Raw genomic sequence first — 14986 nt, forward strand, 5'->3', positions numbered from 1 at the left:
ACTCGAGCAGAAAATATAACAGGCCGTTAACTTTCAGAAGGTCCTCGAGTAGTGCAGGTGCAGTTGCTGTACATGAATTCAGATTCACAAACTCTCAAAACCTAACACTCAGAAGGAAATCAGATCATCCCACTCATGAACTATGCAAAAAATTATAGAACACATGCTGTGAAAGTGAAACACATTACGAGAAATTGGTATCTTGGACGAGATAATCAAACCACACTGCACATGCTCATCGTGATCAAACAGGCAAATGTCATCAGAATTCTCAGACCAAGTTGGAGAAAGAAAGCACAGATCGGGCAACTATTTTCTGCGCTCGATCCACATGAAAGATGCCTTGAGTCTGAGTTGTGATTTATGTTTCTGGGATAGGTCATCCATACGCAACGTGTACCAATCTTTATATGACTTTTCATAGACCAACCCATTTGACCCATCTGAAAACTTTTCCAACTTTGAAAGGAAGCTCATAGTCTCTTGTCACGGATGCTTCCCTTCTTGCCGCCTCTGGTTCAGACCAAACATACACCCCTCGTTCTTGTTTACTACCAGGAACAGTATTATCAAGAATTGCAGCAACAAGAAATGCTATCACCATGTTGAACGACAGCAATGTGTTCAAAACGAAATCTATCTGTAAGGAATACAACAATAGAAACCATCAGTGTATCAGATATCAAAAGTTCTAATAATACAAATATAATCTCGAGTGTCAAGAAATCATGTTTTGTCCAAATCAATAACTATTTTATCTGCAAGTGAAATGCTGCATTTCATCATAAAGCATTAGGTTCATTATAGTGCCACGTAGATTTCACCACCCAGTAATAAAGTCATTCCACGATATTGTTAAACTGAATCTGTAACCTGATGTTGGTTGTTGGATAAACTAAAAGTACAAGATTTATATATGAAAAAACTTTAGGTGGTTAATGTACTGTGACACCTAAGGTATAGTATCCATAATTGCTGTAAGAATTTCTGCACTTCAACTTCCAAGAAAAACTTTAAGAACCAAAATAAAGATGACTAAAAGTGTAGATGTTTAATGGATGACATAATCTTATGATTACACTATTTGAGATGTCTTTTTTACTTTTGACGATGTAGTGACTATGATCTGCCCTACACTAAGATCCATCGTTCTGTCTTGTTATACTTTCTTCACCATTGTGACTTGTGACATGCCCTGTTTCCAGAACCCTTTCTTTTTTAGCACAACCCGACAGATGTTCAGCCCTTCAGCAAGCTCAAATAAATGTACTGCATCTCCTTAATTACTTCAAAGAAACAAAATACATTCGGACATGACGGCACAAATTCTTTTACAAGTGAAAATATTCAGCAGAGGCCTGAGTTCGGTGCCCCATTCATATGGCACAATTTCATGGCTCATGCAAAGTTTGCAGGATCAGGATAGACTAGGGTCAGGGATTGGGATTTCTGGGGCCATGATCAATTAAAAACTAATTTTTAATTAAAAGTAAAAATAAATAAATAATAACAAAATATAGTGGAAATATCATCTATGTTGAAGAAAAAATAAAGCATGCATACCTATAGAAAACTTGGTTATACATTATTTTAGAAAAATGTAACATGACAAAAGGGAAGAGAGAATGAAGAGATGTATTTAAGATCATATCCATATAGTGCATAGGTTCAATAATGAGATGCAGAACTCCACTGCATGGATTCATACTCCCAAACCTTGCTGCCACCCGCGGTCACTGTTTTGCTGCCGCCCATTGACTAAGGACTCCTCCTCATTCTCCCTCCTCTCTCTCTCTCTACCAACCTCAGGAGAGCAAATAACAACAGTGTTGCCCACCCACATCAACGGTGCAGTAGCAGCAGCATTTTCTACTACTTGAGCCTCTCTCTCCCCATCTCTTTTGTGTTCATCACCAGCACCAGTAGAGACTAGCCACATCTCATTTGATCCAAAAGATAGGGGCAGCACCACACATCCACAAGTCCTGCTATAAGCTATTTTCTTCAAATCTCTTGATTGAGATTTGCCGAGATTGGCAAGGATCAGCTAGTTCAGACCAATTCCCAACTGATCTCAATCAATTTCTCACAGATCCGCCAAATATTCTACGATTTGGTTAAAAACTATTGTGGAATTAAAATGAGACTGTTCCATCCCTAGATTGGGCTCACTGATCCAATGAACCCTGAGTTTACACGCATCGAGAGAAAAGGGAGCAGGGAGGAGGCTTCTTGAGAGTCTTGTCACCAATGAACACTAACTTATTCCAAAAGTAGAAAACATGCACAACAGTATATAGTATTCATAATTGGGATTACGTGTAATTTACTGGCTCTCCCCGCACCAAAACCATTCGATGCATCCTTTTAAATTAAAGATTACCGATCATAATCTGTAGCTATGAGTGCATCGTTTTAAATTAAAGATTGCTAATCATAATTTGTAGTCATGAGGTTCTTGTTCCAACAGGCTTTATCAAAGTCATGTTAACACGCAAGATGAACAATGCTCAGTTTTCGCAGCTCGCATAATAAAAAGATTCCATGACATCAATGATACTATCTAACATTTACCTTGTGGGCTTTTGAAACTGAAAAGGCAAATACAAATAAATGGTGCAATTCAATGTATTCAGGATGCAACATATTTAACATTCTAGTTGACTTATATTTGTCTTCAAAAGCCCATACACATGAAAGATGCAAGTCTATGTACCGCATATGCAACACAAGTTAACTTTTAATTCTAACTGACTTATTTCTGCGTGATTATATATCCAATATTTTAATTGAATCAACTTTCAATCCTAATCATTTCTTTGTGATGATGCATACCATATTTCTTTAAATAAGTTTCATTCATTGATCAAGAGAGAACAGCCAACAGAGAACTCATAATGCATCTACTTCCCCCTTAACCTCCAATCCTCCCAATTCATTTTATGATCGACATGTTCTACCCATAATAACACAAATCATTTAACTCAGCCAAATCAATTCAAGACACCTACTAATTAATCTATGATTCTACTGCCAGAATCTCCAAGCTCAGCCTGTATCACTTCAGCCTTTCTTGTTTCGTTTTGTGGCTGATATAACATACCACCAAAACAAAATGACAATTTACTGACCACCTAATTGATAGGGACTAGCTTAGTAAATTTAAACTTCTATGCCTGAAACTTCTTAAGAATTAGATTCCTGGTCTCCTAATTTTGTAGGGACTAGCAGCAAAGGGTGTGTGGACATGGGTCATTTAAGCGGGAGACATAGGGTTTTGAAGTTCAAACTAATGATGTAAAAAGGACCAAACGCCCATCATAGACCTAAGGGACCTAAGTCCAACACCGAAAATATATTTGGGTTATATACATGGCTTTGAGGCCCTGCTATGAACTGACGGGTCAAGCCTTCTTAATCCTTACCTGACAACCAACCAACAAGTCTGGATGGCATCGTGGACAACTCCAAAACAACCATCTTTGGCTTAAATTTAAAATAAACTTGCAAAATTCATATAGTATGTTAGATGAATGATTATGATTATATGGTAATCATGAAATATGAAACAACCAATGACCATTCACTTGTATTATCTATATCAAAAGAAAACACTAATATAATTTGAATTTCTCTCTTGAGTTGAAAAAAAATCAATTATACATGTAGAGCTTATATCCATGGTAAAGACTAAGACATACCCCTTTATATCCGGTGTGAAAAGGCCCATGCAATGCCACAATATATGGTTGGAAGTAACTCGGTACAGATGAATTTGCATTGGGAACAAGTCCATATTGCTGGAAGTATGCAGGTACAGATAAGGAGAAAAACAAAGAGAGTCCAACTATGATACTATTTCTGGAGCTTCCTGTCTCACTGTACCGTAGGTTTGACAAGCCCAAAGCAGCAAGCATGGCCCACATAAAGCATAAGAGTCCAGCAACCATGACATCAGGGATAGAAGCAATGAAGCCACCAACTTTACCTGTTTATAGAAGAAAATTGAACACTCAAATGAGAAAAAAAAACATAATTGATGCAATAGGACAGAAATTTCAAAAACCAAAGTAAACAATAAGGTAGAATGTTTATTGTTTTACTATTATATCGTTATCCTTTTCGCAAAGCTTCCAGTACATTTAACTGCTTGAAGAAGGAAAACAGAACTGCTGCTTACCCACAAAAGATAGAAGAATCAGAATGACAGCACCCAGCTCAACTGCTCTGCGACTGCCCATTTTAGTTACAGCAATAGTGTGAACATTTTCTGTAAGAGTTGTTGAACCAACTCCTGTGCCCCAAAGACCAGCAAGAATACTGGAGATGCCTTCCATACCAATACCCCTGCTAAGAACTCCAGCTGTTGGAGGTCTTGAAGCCACCAACAAAGATGAAGCATGGTATGTACCAACCTTGTAAAGGAACCAAATATCAGAGAAATAGAAAAGGATGGGGAAAAAATTCTGCACTTTCGTGAAAAGAAAGCATCAAGTAAGACATTCAACAGAACAAACTAAAAGAAACAAAAAAAAAATCAACAAGTCTGCAATGTAATTGATGTAGAAAGCCTTAATAACCAAAATTAGGCCTTGCACAAGAGTCAAATATGTGATGCCCAAATTGCAGCAAGTTATTTGAACATAATTGCCTGAAGATTCACAAAAATGATATGAATATTCATTCAAGCAATATGTTCAGCTTAAAGTAAATTAAGATGTCCCTCTTCTGATACTCTTAGTTAGTAAGTGACATGTCATTCGATCAGCATCCTCCAAAGGAAAGGCTTGTCCTAACATATCCATGGGAAACTAGAGAAAACAATAGCCAAAACAAAGCAGGGTTTTTTTTCCCTATTATACACATTTCCCCAAGTCATCATGAGCATACAATAAACTAATACCAAATATATGAAGAAAAAACATTAATACAAAAGGAAATGGATGAAAGAAGCAAAGGAAAATTGATATCAAAACTGGCTGTGACCTTTTCCTTATACCAGATGTGACCTAGCTTGTGACCATTACCAGACCTACTTTGAATATAGGGTAATCAGATAATTGAGAACAGGCGAGATTGTTTTATTGGGTTTTCAGTTCTAGATTGATATCTTAGTTGAATTCTTAGTCAAAGCAAATAATAAAAAGGATGCTGTTGTTTCTATGAAGTTGTATGATAATGTTGATAAATAATTTTGAGAAAAACCTTTTTTCGTCCCTAGTGCTTTCTTCTTTTCTTTATCCCATATTTTTTTTCCCTTTGCTTGTTTTTTCCTTCTCTGAGTACTCTTCTAATTTCAATCTATCCCTTCCCAAAAATATGGTCTGGTTTCTAACATTGATTTCAATAGGCGCTCGGGCGAGGCGACTCCAAGCGACGCGTTTCAAAGAGGCGTCGCCTGGGCGCTCGCCCGAGCCCAAGCGTCGGGCGCTTCGGGCGAGCGCCGGAGTTAAACGAGGTGACCGAACCAACGTTTTAGGTCTGGTTCAGTCTCTGGTGCTTTAGTTGGTTCAATGGAACCAACTAAAGCACCGATATCAACCTCCCAGCATCCCTCTCGCAACTTCCCCAACCCTAACCCTACTCGCGATTCTGGCACCGAGATTTCTTTTCCACTACCGTTGCCTCTCTCCGTTGTTGCTGCCACTGTCGCTACTCGCCGCTGCCACTATCGCTACGCGCCGCTACCACAATCGTTGCTCGTCGTTGCTGCCGCTGTCGTTGCTCTCAATCAACAGCTTCGATCTTCCTGTTATTCACACTCTTCTCACATTGATAGTATACTGTTAACGATATATTAACAATATACTACTAACTGTATACTAGTAACAATATTTTAATTGATTAGATCAATAATATATAATTTTGATTTTAATACTGTTAATTTTATTTATTTTAAATTATTGTTAGGTTTCAGGATAAATGACAAGTGTACAAAGCAACTCAATTGATTCTCCAATGACATCAAAAAAAGATCTTGCATGGAAGTATAATTATCTAAAAGATCCGAAGTATAATTATATTTATTAATTATATTATATATTTTTATATTTTTTATATTTTAGCGTCTCGCTTTGCTTGGGCGAGCGCCTAGTGTCTCGAGCGTTTTTGGATCTTGAGGCCTAGCGCTTTTTAAATCATTGGTTTTTAAACAACTATTCATCCAAAAGTACTGATTGTCGCCTGGATGTTAGATTTGATAAGGTGATGCATATAGATGTTGGAATCTATACTGAGACAAGTCCTGGACTACAGCTTATATCTGACTTTCACCAGCTGCCACTAAGGTGCTACTTGTTCCATGATATTCATGTAATAATAATAGAAAGATTAGTCTAACTCTGAAAACTATTTCAATGTTGATCACAATACCTCAGCAGCTGATTGATTGTTATCTGACAAACTTCATTATATTAATAAATATTATGTTAATAAAAAATGATAGCGCATTCATGTTGCTTTCAGCCTCATGCTGGCGTCGTAATGCATGCTTATTGAGATTATACTCGATGAATCACATTATGTTCATCAATAGCCTTCTACAGATAGTGCTTTATCCTGTGTAAACTAATAAAAATATATCCAAGGTTAAGAAATAAAATACCAACCTTTGAATGTTCTTTGTAAGTCATCATATCCAATCATTTCAATTTCCAATCAAATGTATGCAGCTTTTTGGAATTAACTGTTTCCCACAGTTCACTTCTAGTTATAACATATTGAGCACAATGTTTTTTTCAATGCTCAGACAACGGTATTAAACTGGACCATCCCCATTGCCAAAAACAATGCATCTCATATCTTTATAGAATTCAAAAATTTATACACAGACCAGGCACATCCCCTGTTGCAATAATCTAACACTAGTTATGTTTGTCTCACATATATTTCTCCATTGAGGCATATCAACAAAGGTTCACCATTTATAATCCCGGACCCATCTCGCAATCTATCAAACCGGTACGAACCGATCAATACCAACATACCGACACATAGAATGTTGATGCATACTGGTGTTTCGACAAGGAAGAAATAGAGGGTGAAGAGGAAAGGGCAGTGGAGGAATAGAAGGAAGAAGAAAGAAGAAGAAAAAAGATGAGGAGAAGCAAAAGCAACGACAGCAAACTTGGGTAGCAACAGCAATGGCAAAGTGGCAGCAACAATGGCGAAGAAAAAGTAGCAATGGCAAAGCAAAAGCTGCAGCGGCAAGGGTAACGACATCGTATGCAAGAAAAGGGTTCACGAGTTGGACAGGGGTCTACCACTTTTTTGATTTTTTTTATTATTTTAACCGGACCACTTGAAATGGGGTGGTCCGCATATCGGCCTATGCCCAGACCAATAAGTACTGACCATACCATACCATTTCGAGCAGTACAGCAATCCCTGATATCAAGCAATATTTTTATTGATGCTCAAACATTGTATTGACTTGGATCATTCCTATTACCAAAAAATTCCCCCAAACAATGCATCTCGCATCTTTGATAGAGTATTTCCTTAAAATATTATGCATAGCTCCCATGACAGCCTAGAGCAGCCCCTATTTCAAGCACCCAGTTCTAGTTGTCTATGCCGATCACATGTGTCACCATTCTACTAATGCATGCATGTATGATGTTTTTCCAATCTGGTCTAGCACCATAACCTCTTACAATTAAGATCTTTCTCCAGTACCAATCTAACATTCAGTCACACCCTCTAGAAAATATTAATCGACAGAATATCATTCGACACTAGCATAAATCACAACTCACCAAGAATCTGTTCTTAAGCCTCTGGCTCTTAAGTATCAACTATCAATAAGAGGACAATCCCAATACTACATATCCAAAGAGACAAACTTATCTATAGGCTATGCCGCTATAGTATGCCTTAAAAGCAATTACCATTTCAGTGATCTGATTAGATTTTTATATACTAAAATAGCATTTTAAAACCCAATCTAGACAACCATGGGTCAAGGCTTGATGGTTACTGGAATATGGTTGATGGTTGGACTGTAGTTCGATCAAGTACCAACAAGTACATCAGAAATAAAATAATAAAATACTTTTAAATTTACACACTTGATAATTCTTTTGATGCAATTTTCCAAATAAGATGCCAGACTAAAATATGATAAATGATTTGATAGATTTAATATTTTGCTTTTTTTACTGTTGAAAACTATATGAATGAATATGAAATCAGGAATAGCAGTATTGATCAAATTGTTCAACCCATGAAAACTGAAGAAACAAGTGGTTCATCAAATAACTGGATTGTTCAAGACATCCAAGTTGTTGGTTTTCCCAGTTTTTGCTTATCAGGTTTGAGGTCACCTGAACTGCACAGCCTGTTGTTTCAGAAGTTCACAATGATTTATGGTTCATCCATTTCTCCTTTGTGGTTGTCTTATCATGGAAGTTCTCCCTCTCCAATACAAAGGTCCCTCAAATCTAACCAGTACCTTGTTTCATCCTTTTGTGTTTTTTCTGCAGCTAAAATGCAATCTCTTTATAATTTCTCTCCACAATTTAATTCCAGGAGCCCACACAATGAACAATATTGACCAGCATCACTCACAGTTGGGAACAATCAAACTGAATATTCATCCTAAAATTTAATATCCTCAAATAAAAATTCTGATTATAGGGTAGTAAAATTTGGGGAAAAAAGTCTAATCAAAATAGAAGGTATAAGCACAAATGCTATTATGGACAAAGTTAATTAATACTTCAACAAATGTATGATAAAATAGAGTTGGTAACCTTTTGCTCTAACTTCCAACAAAAGAACAAAAATATAGAGATGAATTTTCATTCTAAACTTTGATAAAAAAATATTGATTATACATAAGAAATAAGCTAAGTTGCCAATAAGGACAATGCAAATCAATATCATCATTGGAAAGATATGCAACAAATATTTCAAGAATGACAAAAGCTGAATATTGTTGTAAAGCAAACAAGAAACTCACCGAATCAACTGTTGCAATAATGGATACTACACACATAACAATGGCCATTTTCCAACCGAAAACAGGTGTGCCCCATTGCAATGGATAAGGAAGTCTAAACCATGGTGAAGATTTTATGGCATGAGAAGTATCTGTACGGCAGTGTTTCATCCTTGGCACATGCTTTCTGCAGTATGCTGATAGAGTATTGGAGGCAGGTACATTAATATCACAACCTTTATAGTTATACACTCCAGATTCTGTAAGAAGAAATGCAATAGCCCATGTAACTCCCAGACCCAAAGGGACCTGTAAATGGCACAGCAAGATTCTCACAGGGTGATATGTTGCCAAAATCACTTAGATTCATTTTATGACATGAAAAATAACAATTTTTGTCCATGATTGTTAGTCAAGCTTACCGCATAGATCAAAAATATTCGATGACCAAATATGCGAATCTTCCGAAGATACTGCAGAAGGAACAGCAAAGGCAACTCAGATGAAACAAACACAGAAATAAATCCTAAAAGCTAAGAAACAGAAAGATACTGCAAATTGTAAATGTCATATAGCATAAAACAGCCAAGATGTATCAGATGTAATCATTGCCGAAACTCACAAGTGAGAAAATGATAACCAGCAATATCTGCATCATACCAATCTCCAGACAATTTCCTACTTGAGTGAAGCCATAACTAAAAAAAGAAAGTCCAACAGCTGCAATTGTCGGAGATACAACAACTGGATTAATCAACCTGCGACAAACAATTAAGTCTGAGTGTTGCAATGTGCAAGCACATTATAAGCGCCAGACTTCCAGGAAGAGCACACTGGAATCCAGCACTTCAATATCAATATCATTGAAGCAATATATAAGTTAAAAGTGCAGTATTTAATCATATGGGCAAGCATAGGCAGGTCATGCTCTTACTCCATGCCATGTTCAACTGCAGATATGGTTAACTGCTTAATGCTAAAGTTATATTTGGTCAACAGCAAAGTGATCGAGAACCATCTACGGTTATAAAGGATTTCAGAATAGTTTATATTAGACAAAGAAAGCAACAAAAAATCATCAATTAGTTAGCCTAGAAACTTTAAGAATTGTGTGAAAAACAAAAACAATCTTTTGGTAATTCTAGGTGTTAACCTTGGGATTCTACTTTCGTATTAAGTGCACTCTTTTACTTCTCAACTATTATAGGTATTTTTAAAACTATAGGTATCCTAGAAGTCACATTGTAAGCTTCTAAAAGGCATATAAGTTTCCTAGGATGTTACTCTTGAGAATCACTGTTTTCATTGATTGCACTAAGGCTCCTAAACTCCTGTAAATAGTGGAGCTTTATCAATCGATGAAACACGTTAGATTTGAATGAAAAACACTTGCATCTTCTCTCTTCTAGTCTCTTACTCTCCCCTCTAATCTCACTCCTCTTTTGCTCTCTTGCTCTCTCTCTCTCTCTCTCTCTCTCTCTCTCTCTCTCTCTCTCTCTCTCTCTCTCTATTTCTCTTTTTGTTCTACACCACAAAGTCTTACCGGCTTTCAATTTGTTATTAGGTTTATTATATGCTTAATAATTTGCTTCACGTACAAATCAGCTACTCATCTCTAAACATAGTTGATACTTTGAATATTTATGTCTAAGCATCAAACTAACTTAATTTGTTCAACTTTGAGTTAATACAGGTTCACTGTTTTAGCTTCCCATCACTTGGAAAATCTTTTACAACTTAAACAGCACAAGCCAAGCCAAATTTGTTCACATTCAAGCCAAGCATTATATTCAAACTATATGTTACTCAAACAGCACAGGTTCATATTCAAAAATATTTTTAAAAAAGTGAACCTGTAAAGCTACAAGCCAAAATACTATTACAAGAAAGAAGCTAAAACAGCACTGCAACCTTAAAATTTTAACTATATGTTACATCAACAAACATCTATTAATATAAATGTTAAACCAATCAAGCAAACGTATAGATATCATGGGAGGCTGACACGAAGATGTATTCTCACGACATGGTACATGCATATTTTAATGTAAGCCAGCATGAACACACCTTAAAAGCAATGATGTTGCTCCAGTATACCCCATTATTGCTTGAAATGCAGAAGAGATAATTATAGCTCCCTGTAGCTCCTTCATTATGTGCTTAAAATTCTGCAAAAAATAAAAAGATTCTTCAAGTTCAAAATAAATCTGAACCTAGTTAAGATATAAATGACTGGTAAAGCAGTGAAATTTGTAATAATATCTAAGTCATAAGTGATAAGGGACACAATGAACCATCCAAGGATTGACACATGGGCACCTCCACTTCAGTAAAACAGGCCCCCACTTCCGAAGGTCAATTGTGACATGTGGCCATATAAGGGGATGACAGTTGTGATGGATTAACCTATTGTTGCACCACGTCAGCCAACGTCATGCCACTTGGCAGGTTGTTAAGCCACATCAGCAGGCAATACACCACATTGGTGGGTTGTTAAGCAATGCCAGTAGGCGTTAGGCTACCTTAGCAGGTTGTTAAGCCATGTCAGCAGGCGTTACGCCACTTGGCGGGTTGTTAAGCCATGCCAGCCCGCCAAGTGGGCATTATGCCACATCAACTGCCATCTCGGTGGGCAATTGCACCATGCCCGTAACTGTTTTAACCACCCAAACCACCTATGACCATAAGGACACAGGTATAAATACCCCCTCTTCCATTCTCTAGGGAGAGGGCACCTTTATTTTTCTCGATACTTCGGACACTATTGATTGAAGCATTGGAGGGACCGAGTCGGGTGACCCCGACCTCTGTCTTTTGCAGGATCTTGAGTGGTGCAGTAACCAGATTCGCAGCAGCTTTTTTTTCGGCCATCCTCAACGTCTCAAGATGGCAACATTGCCAACGTCGGGCCCAAACCGGGTTGGGTCATTCCTCCCTCATCATAAGAAGGCCAACCTCAAAGTAAACGATAAGCACCAAAACAATAAATCAAATTGGAAATATACAATGGCCTGGACTCAGTTCTCTCGACTGGAAAAATTACCTATATGCTTCATTGATTCAAATATGGAAAAGTTAAATTTGATTGAAATTGTGTGCATTCAGCTGACATAGTCATGGGACCATTGTCTATGGCTCTATCACCTAACATGTTTGCAATTGGTCAAGCACACAGTAAGAAATCATGGTACATAATTCAATGGTTTTTACCAAGTTCCTATACTCTGGCATGTGCTTGCGCATTCACCGTTTTCAAATTTGATTGAATTTAGATATGATAATAAGGAATAAAATCTTAAGCGTTAAATACATATAAAAAAAACTCACATTCTCATTAAGACCCTGAAAATCTGGAGAATTTATTATTGCTAATGCTGGAGCCAGATACACAAAAGAAGGGCCCTGTATGAGTGGCAACCTAGTTCCAAAGAGTGTGTGCAACAATGTTGTCACTCCTGAAACAAACAAGACAGTCGACACCAACGCAGAAGTATCTTCCTGCAAATATATGCAATAATCTGTAACAACCCGACTCTTATAATGAATTAAAAGAGAAAAAAAGTGTCACGAGGGGGAGAAGATGTATCACATAATTGCCGCCCATAGCTGGAACTAAAACCAATGGGATCAGAATCAAAGAACCGATTATTGATAAATAGTGCTGGAATCCATAAAAGACTATCGGCACTGAAGATAACAAAAGCAAAAGTTAGGATTATGAAGCCAATAAAAAGATCAATCTTGAGAAGAGTAGATGAATGATGAATCCTCACCAAGACCCGGACTATCCCTCAGCTCATACTTAATATGAACCTGCCTTGACGGGAAGCCTTCCTCGTCCTCTTCTAGCTGAGGCAGCGTGGCCGTCTCCTCCTCCCTCCGATGCCTTGACGGCTCATCAAACCGGACCACCTGTCCATTGGGTCCAGAACCTGCACTCTTGTTTCCACCATCCGAATCCCTGCTCTTCCTCGCCGTCTGATCGGCTGGCAACGGGACTGCTCCACCACCTCCTCCTCCCGCCCTGTTCTCCGGCTCGCCATTGACAGCGACGGCAGCGGCAGCGGCGGCGGCGCCAGGAGGAGGCGGAAGAGGAGTAGCAACATTGTCCCTAGACCCTGCCTCCAGATCGAGGTTGGATCCCGGCTCCTTGGGCCTGGGGAGCGCAATCTGGCCGGAATTACTGGCGTTGGACTCGCCGGAGACCCTTCCCTTAAAACCGGTCCTCTTTGCCCAGGAGAGCGGCGCAGGGGCCGGCGTAGGGTCCGGAGCAGGCGGCCAGGGGCCCTGCCGGGGCCGTCGCGGCGGCTGTCCGTTGTTCGCCATCTGCTACCGCGCCCCGATCTCTCTCGTCTCTCCCTCTCTCTCCTAGGGTTTCGCACGTCGCATCCTCGTCATCCTCCTCGATCTCCGAGAAAAATGGGTTAGGGTTTGAACAGAGAGTTTGCTTCTTTTTGAGCTGCGAGAGGGAGAAGAGGGGTTTGTGGGTTGAGTGGAGTGGAGTGAGGGAAACGCCAAAAGAAAGCAACGACTCGAGATGGGGATGCGTCGCTGGGAAACCAAACGGGTTTGGGGCTTTCAAATCGTGTGGGAACGACGTACGACGCGACAGCGAGAGAGGGAGAGAGAGAGACAGATTCATCGGGCCGTTTAATGTATCAGCCCATTCTTTCTTTACGCGATTTCCGTTACCCACATGAAGGTAACAATGGGACCACCGTTTACTCCAATGACAAGGAAGGGACAGAAGCGAGTAAGTATTAACCATGTAGAAATAATATTTATTTAGAGATATATATATATATATATATATATATTTGACAATCGCATAAGAAGGACGGAATTAAAGAGAAATGTGTGTTCAATTGATGTGGGTGGTAAATGCTGGTAAGCATATGAGCTTTTTTGGCCACGGCAATGGATTTCCAATTTTGGAGAGATAAGTTTGGAATAAACTATTTCTTTTAATGATCATTCAAGGGCATTTTACCCTTCTGTTTTTTTTATTTTACTGTTCGATTTTTACTAACACCCTTAATTGATTTAACCTGAGAATATGTTTTTTTAATTCAAACTAATAAAAATATTTTTCGTTTTCCATCGACTAGAAGTGTTAATTATTCTCGCAAGTTTGGATAGGCCAGCACAAAGGGATAAAAATAATAAAATAAATAAAAATAAAGATAGAGATGATTGGTATTTTTTATTGTCCATACAGATATATGGTACACCATTTGATATGGGTGATATATATTAGTTCGATGGGCAATCGATACAATATGATCTCATATCAAGCGATTCCAGATCTATACTGATCGATAATGATCAAAATTTGATCATTACTGACTTGTACTGATCAATAACGATCAAATTTTTGAACGTCATCATTCATGAACCATATGAAAGGATTTTTAAACTCTTTCCTCTCTTTCTTTTAATATATTTCACTCTCTCAATTTCAATTATCTCAAATTCTTTCTCACTCACATCTCTCTTTTATTCTCATATTTTTACTCTATTAAACTCAATAAAACTATAATTTATAAATTTAATCAAAATTTAGACACTCCAGTTAAAAGGTATGTATTTTCTTTTTAATTTTTTATTGATTTATGAAATGGTTAAGCTTATTTTATGTGGTTAATGATTTAATATTGATATATTATTTGATATTTTTTTATAATAGAATATTATTAGTTAGGGAGTAGTTGGATTAAATTTACACATTTAATACTTTAGGTGTTTGACATATTTATAGTGATAAAATAGAGTTAATTAATATTTAATTAAGATTTTATTACTATAATTAGCATATTTAATGATAATTTTAATAATATTAAGTTAATTCTACTTATTTAGGTCGATTAACATATATATAGTGATAAAATAAGGTTCATTAAGTATAATCACTTATTATTTTTTTAATTAAGGCTACTCATAACTTGTTTATTTGATTCAATTTTGGTAAAAACATAACACGAAAGGAAAAAGCACAAAATGACGCTAGGAATCATGCCGGAAGATAGATGAGGTCGTCATCATTGG

The 14986-nt window shown here is 37.5% G+C and overlaps 1 protein-coding gene across 1 annotated transcript; it reads right to left on the minus strand.

Annotated features, from left to right (window-relative positions):
- Window positions 1–2: 2 nt before the first annotated feature.
- On the minus strand, window positions 3–13476 carry LOC135630681 (nucleobase-ascorbate transporter 12-like). The gene is made up of 10 exons (XM_065137809.1): window positions 12715–13476; window positions 12531–12628; window positions 12269–12439; window positions 11009–11109; window positions 9564–9699; window positions 9364–9414; window positions 8963–9250; window positions 4181–4415; window positions 3702–3988; window positions 3–640 (listed from the first exon to the last, which is right to left on the minus strand). Exons 1-10 carry the CDS (start codon window positions 13265–13267, stop codon window positions 419–421), a joined length of 2142 nt encoding a protein of 713 aa, XP_064993881.1. The 5' UTR covers window positions 13268–13476; the 3' UTR covers window positions 3–418.
- Between the last annotated feature and the right edge of the window lie 1510 nt (window positions 13477–14986).

Source organism: Musa acuminata, chromosome BXJ3-2, assembly GCF_036884655.1.
Source record: "Musa acuminata AAA Group cultivar baxijiao chromosome BXJ3-2, Cavendish_Baxijiao_AAA, whole genome shotgun sequence".
In the NCBI taxonomy this organism is placed as follows: Eukaryota; Viridiplantae; Streptophyta; class Magnoliopsida; order Zingiberales; family Musaceae; genus Musa; species Musa acuminata.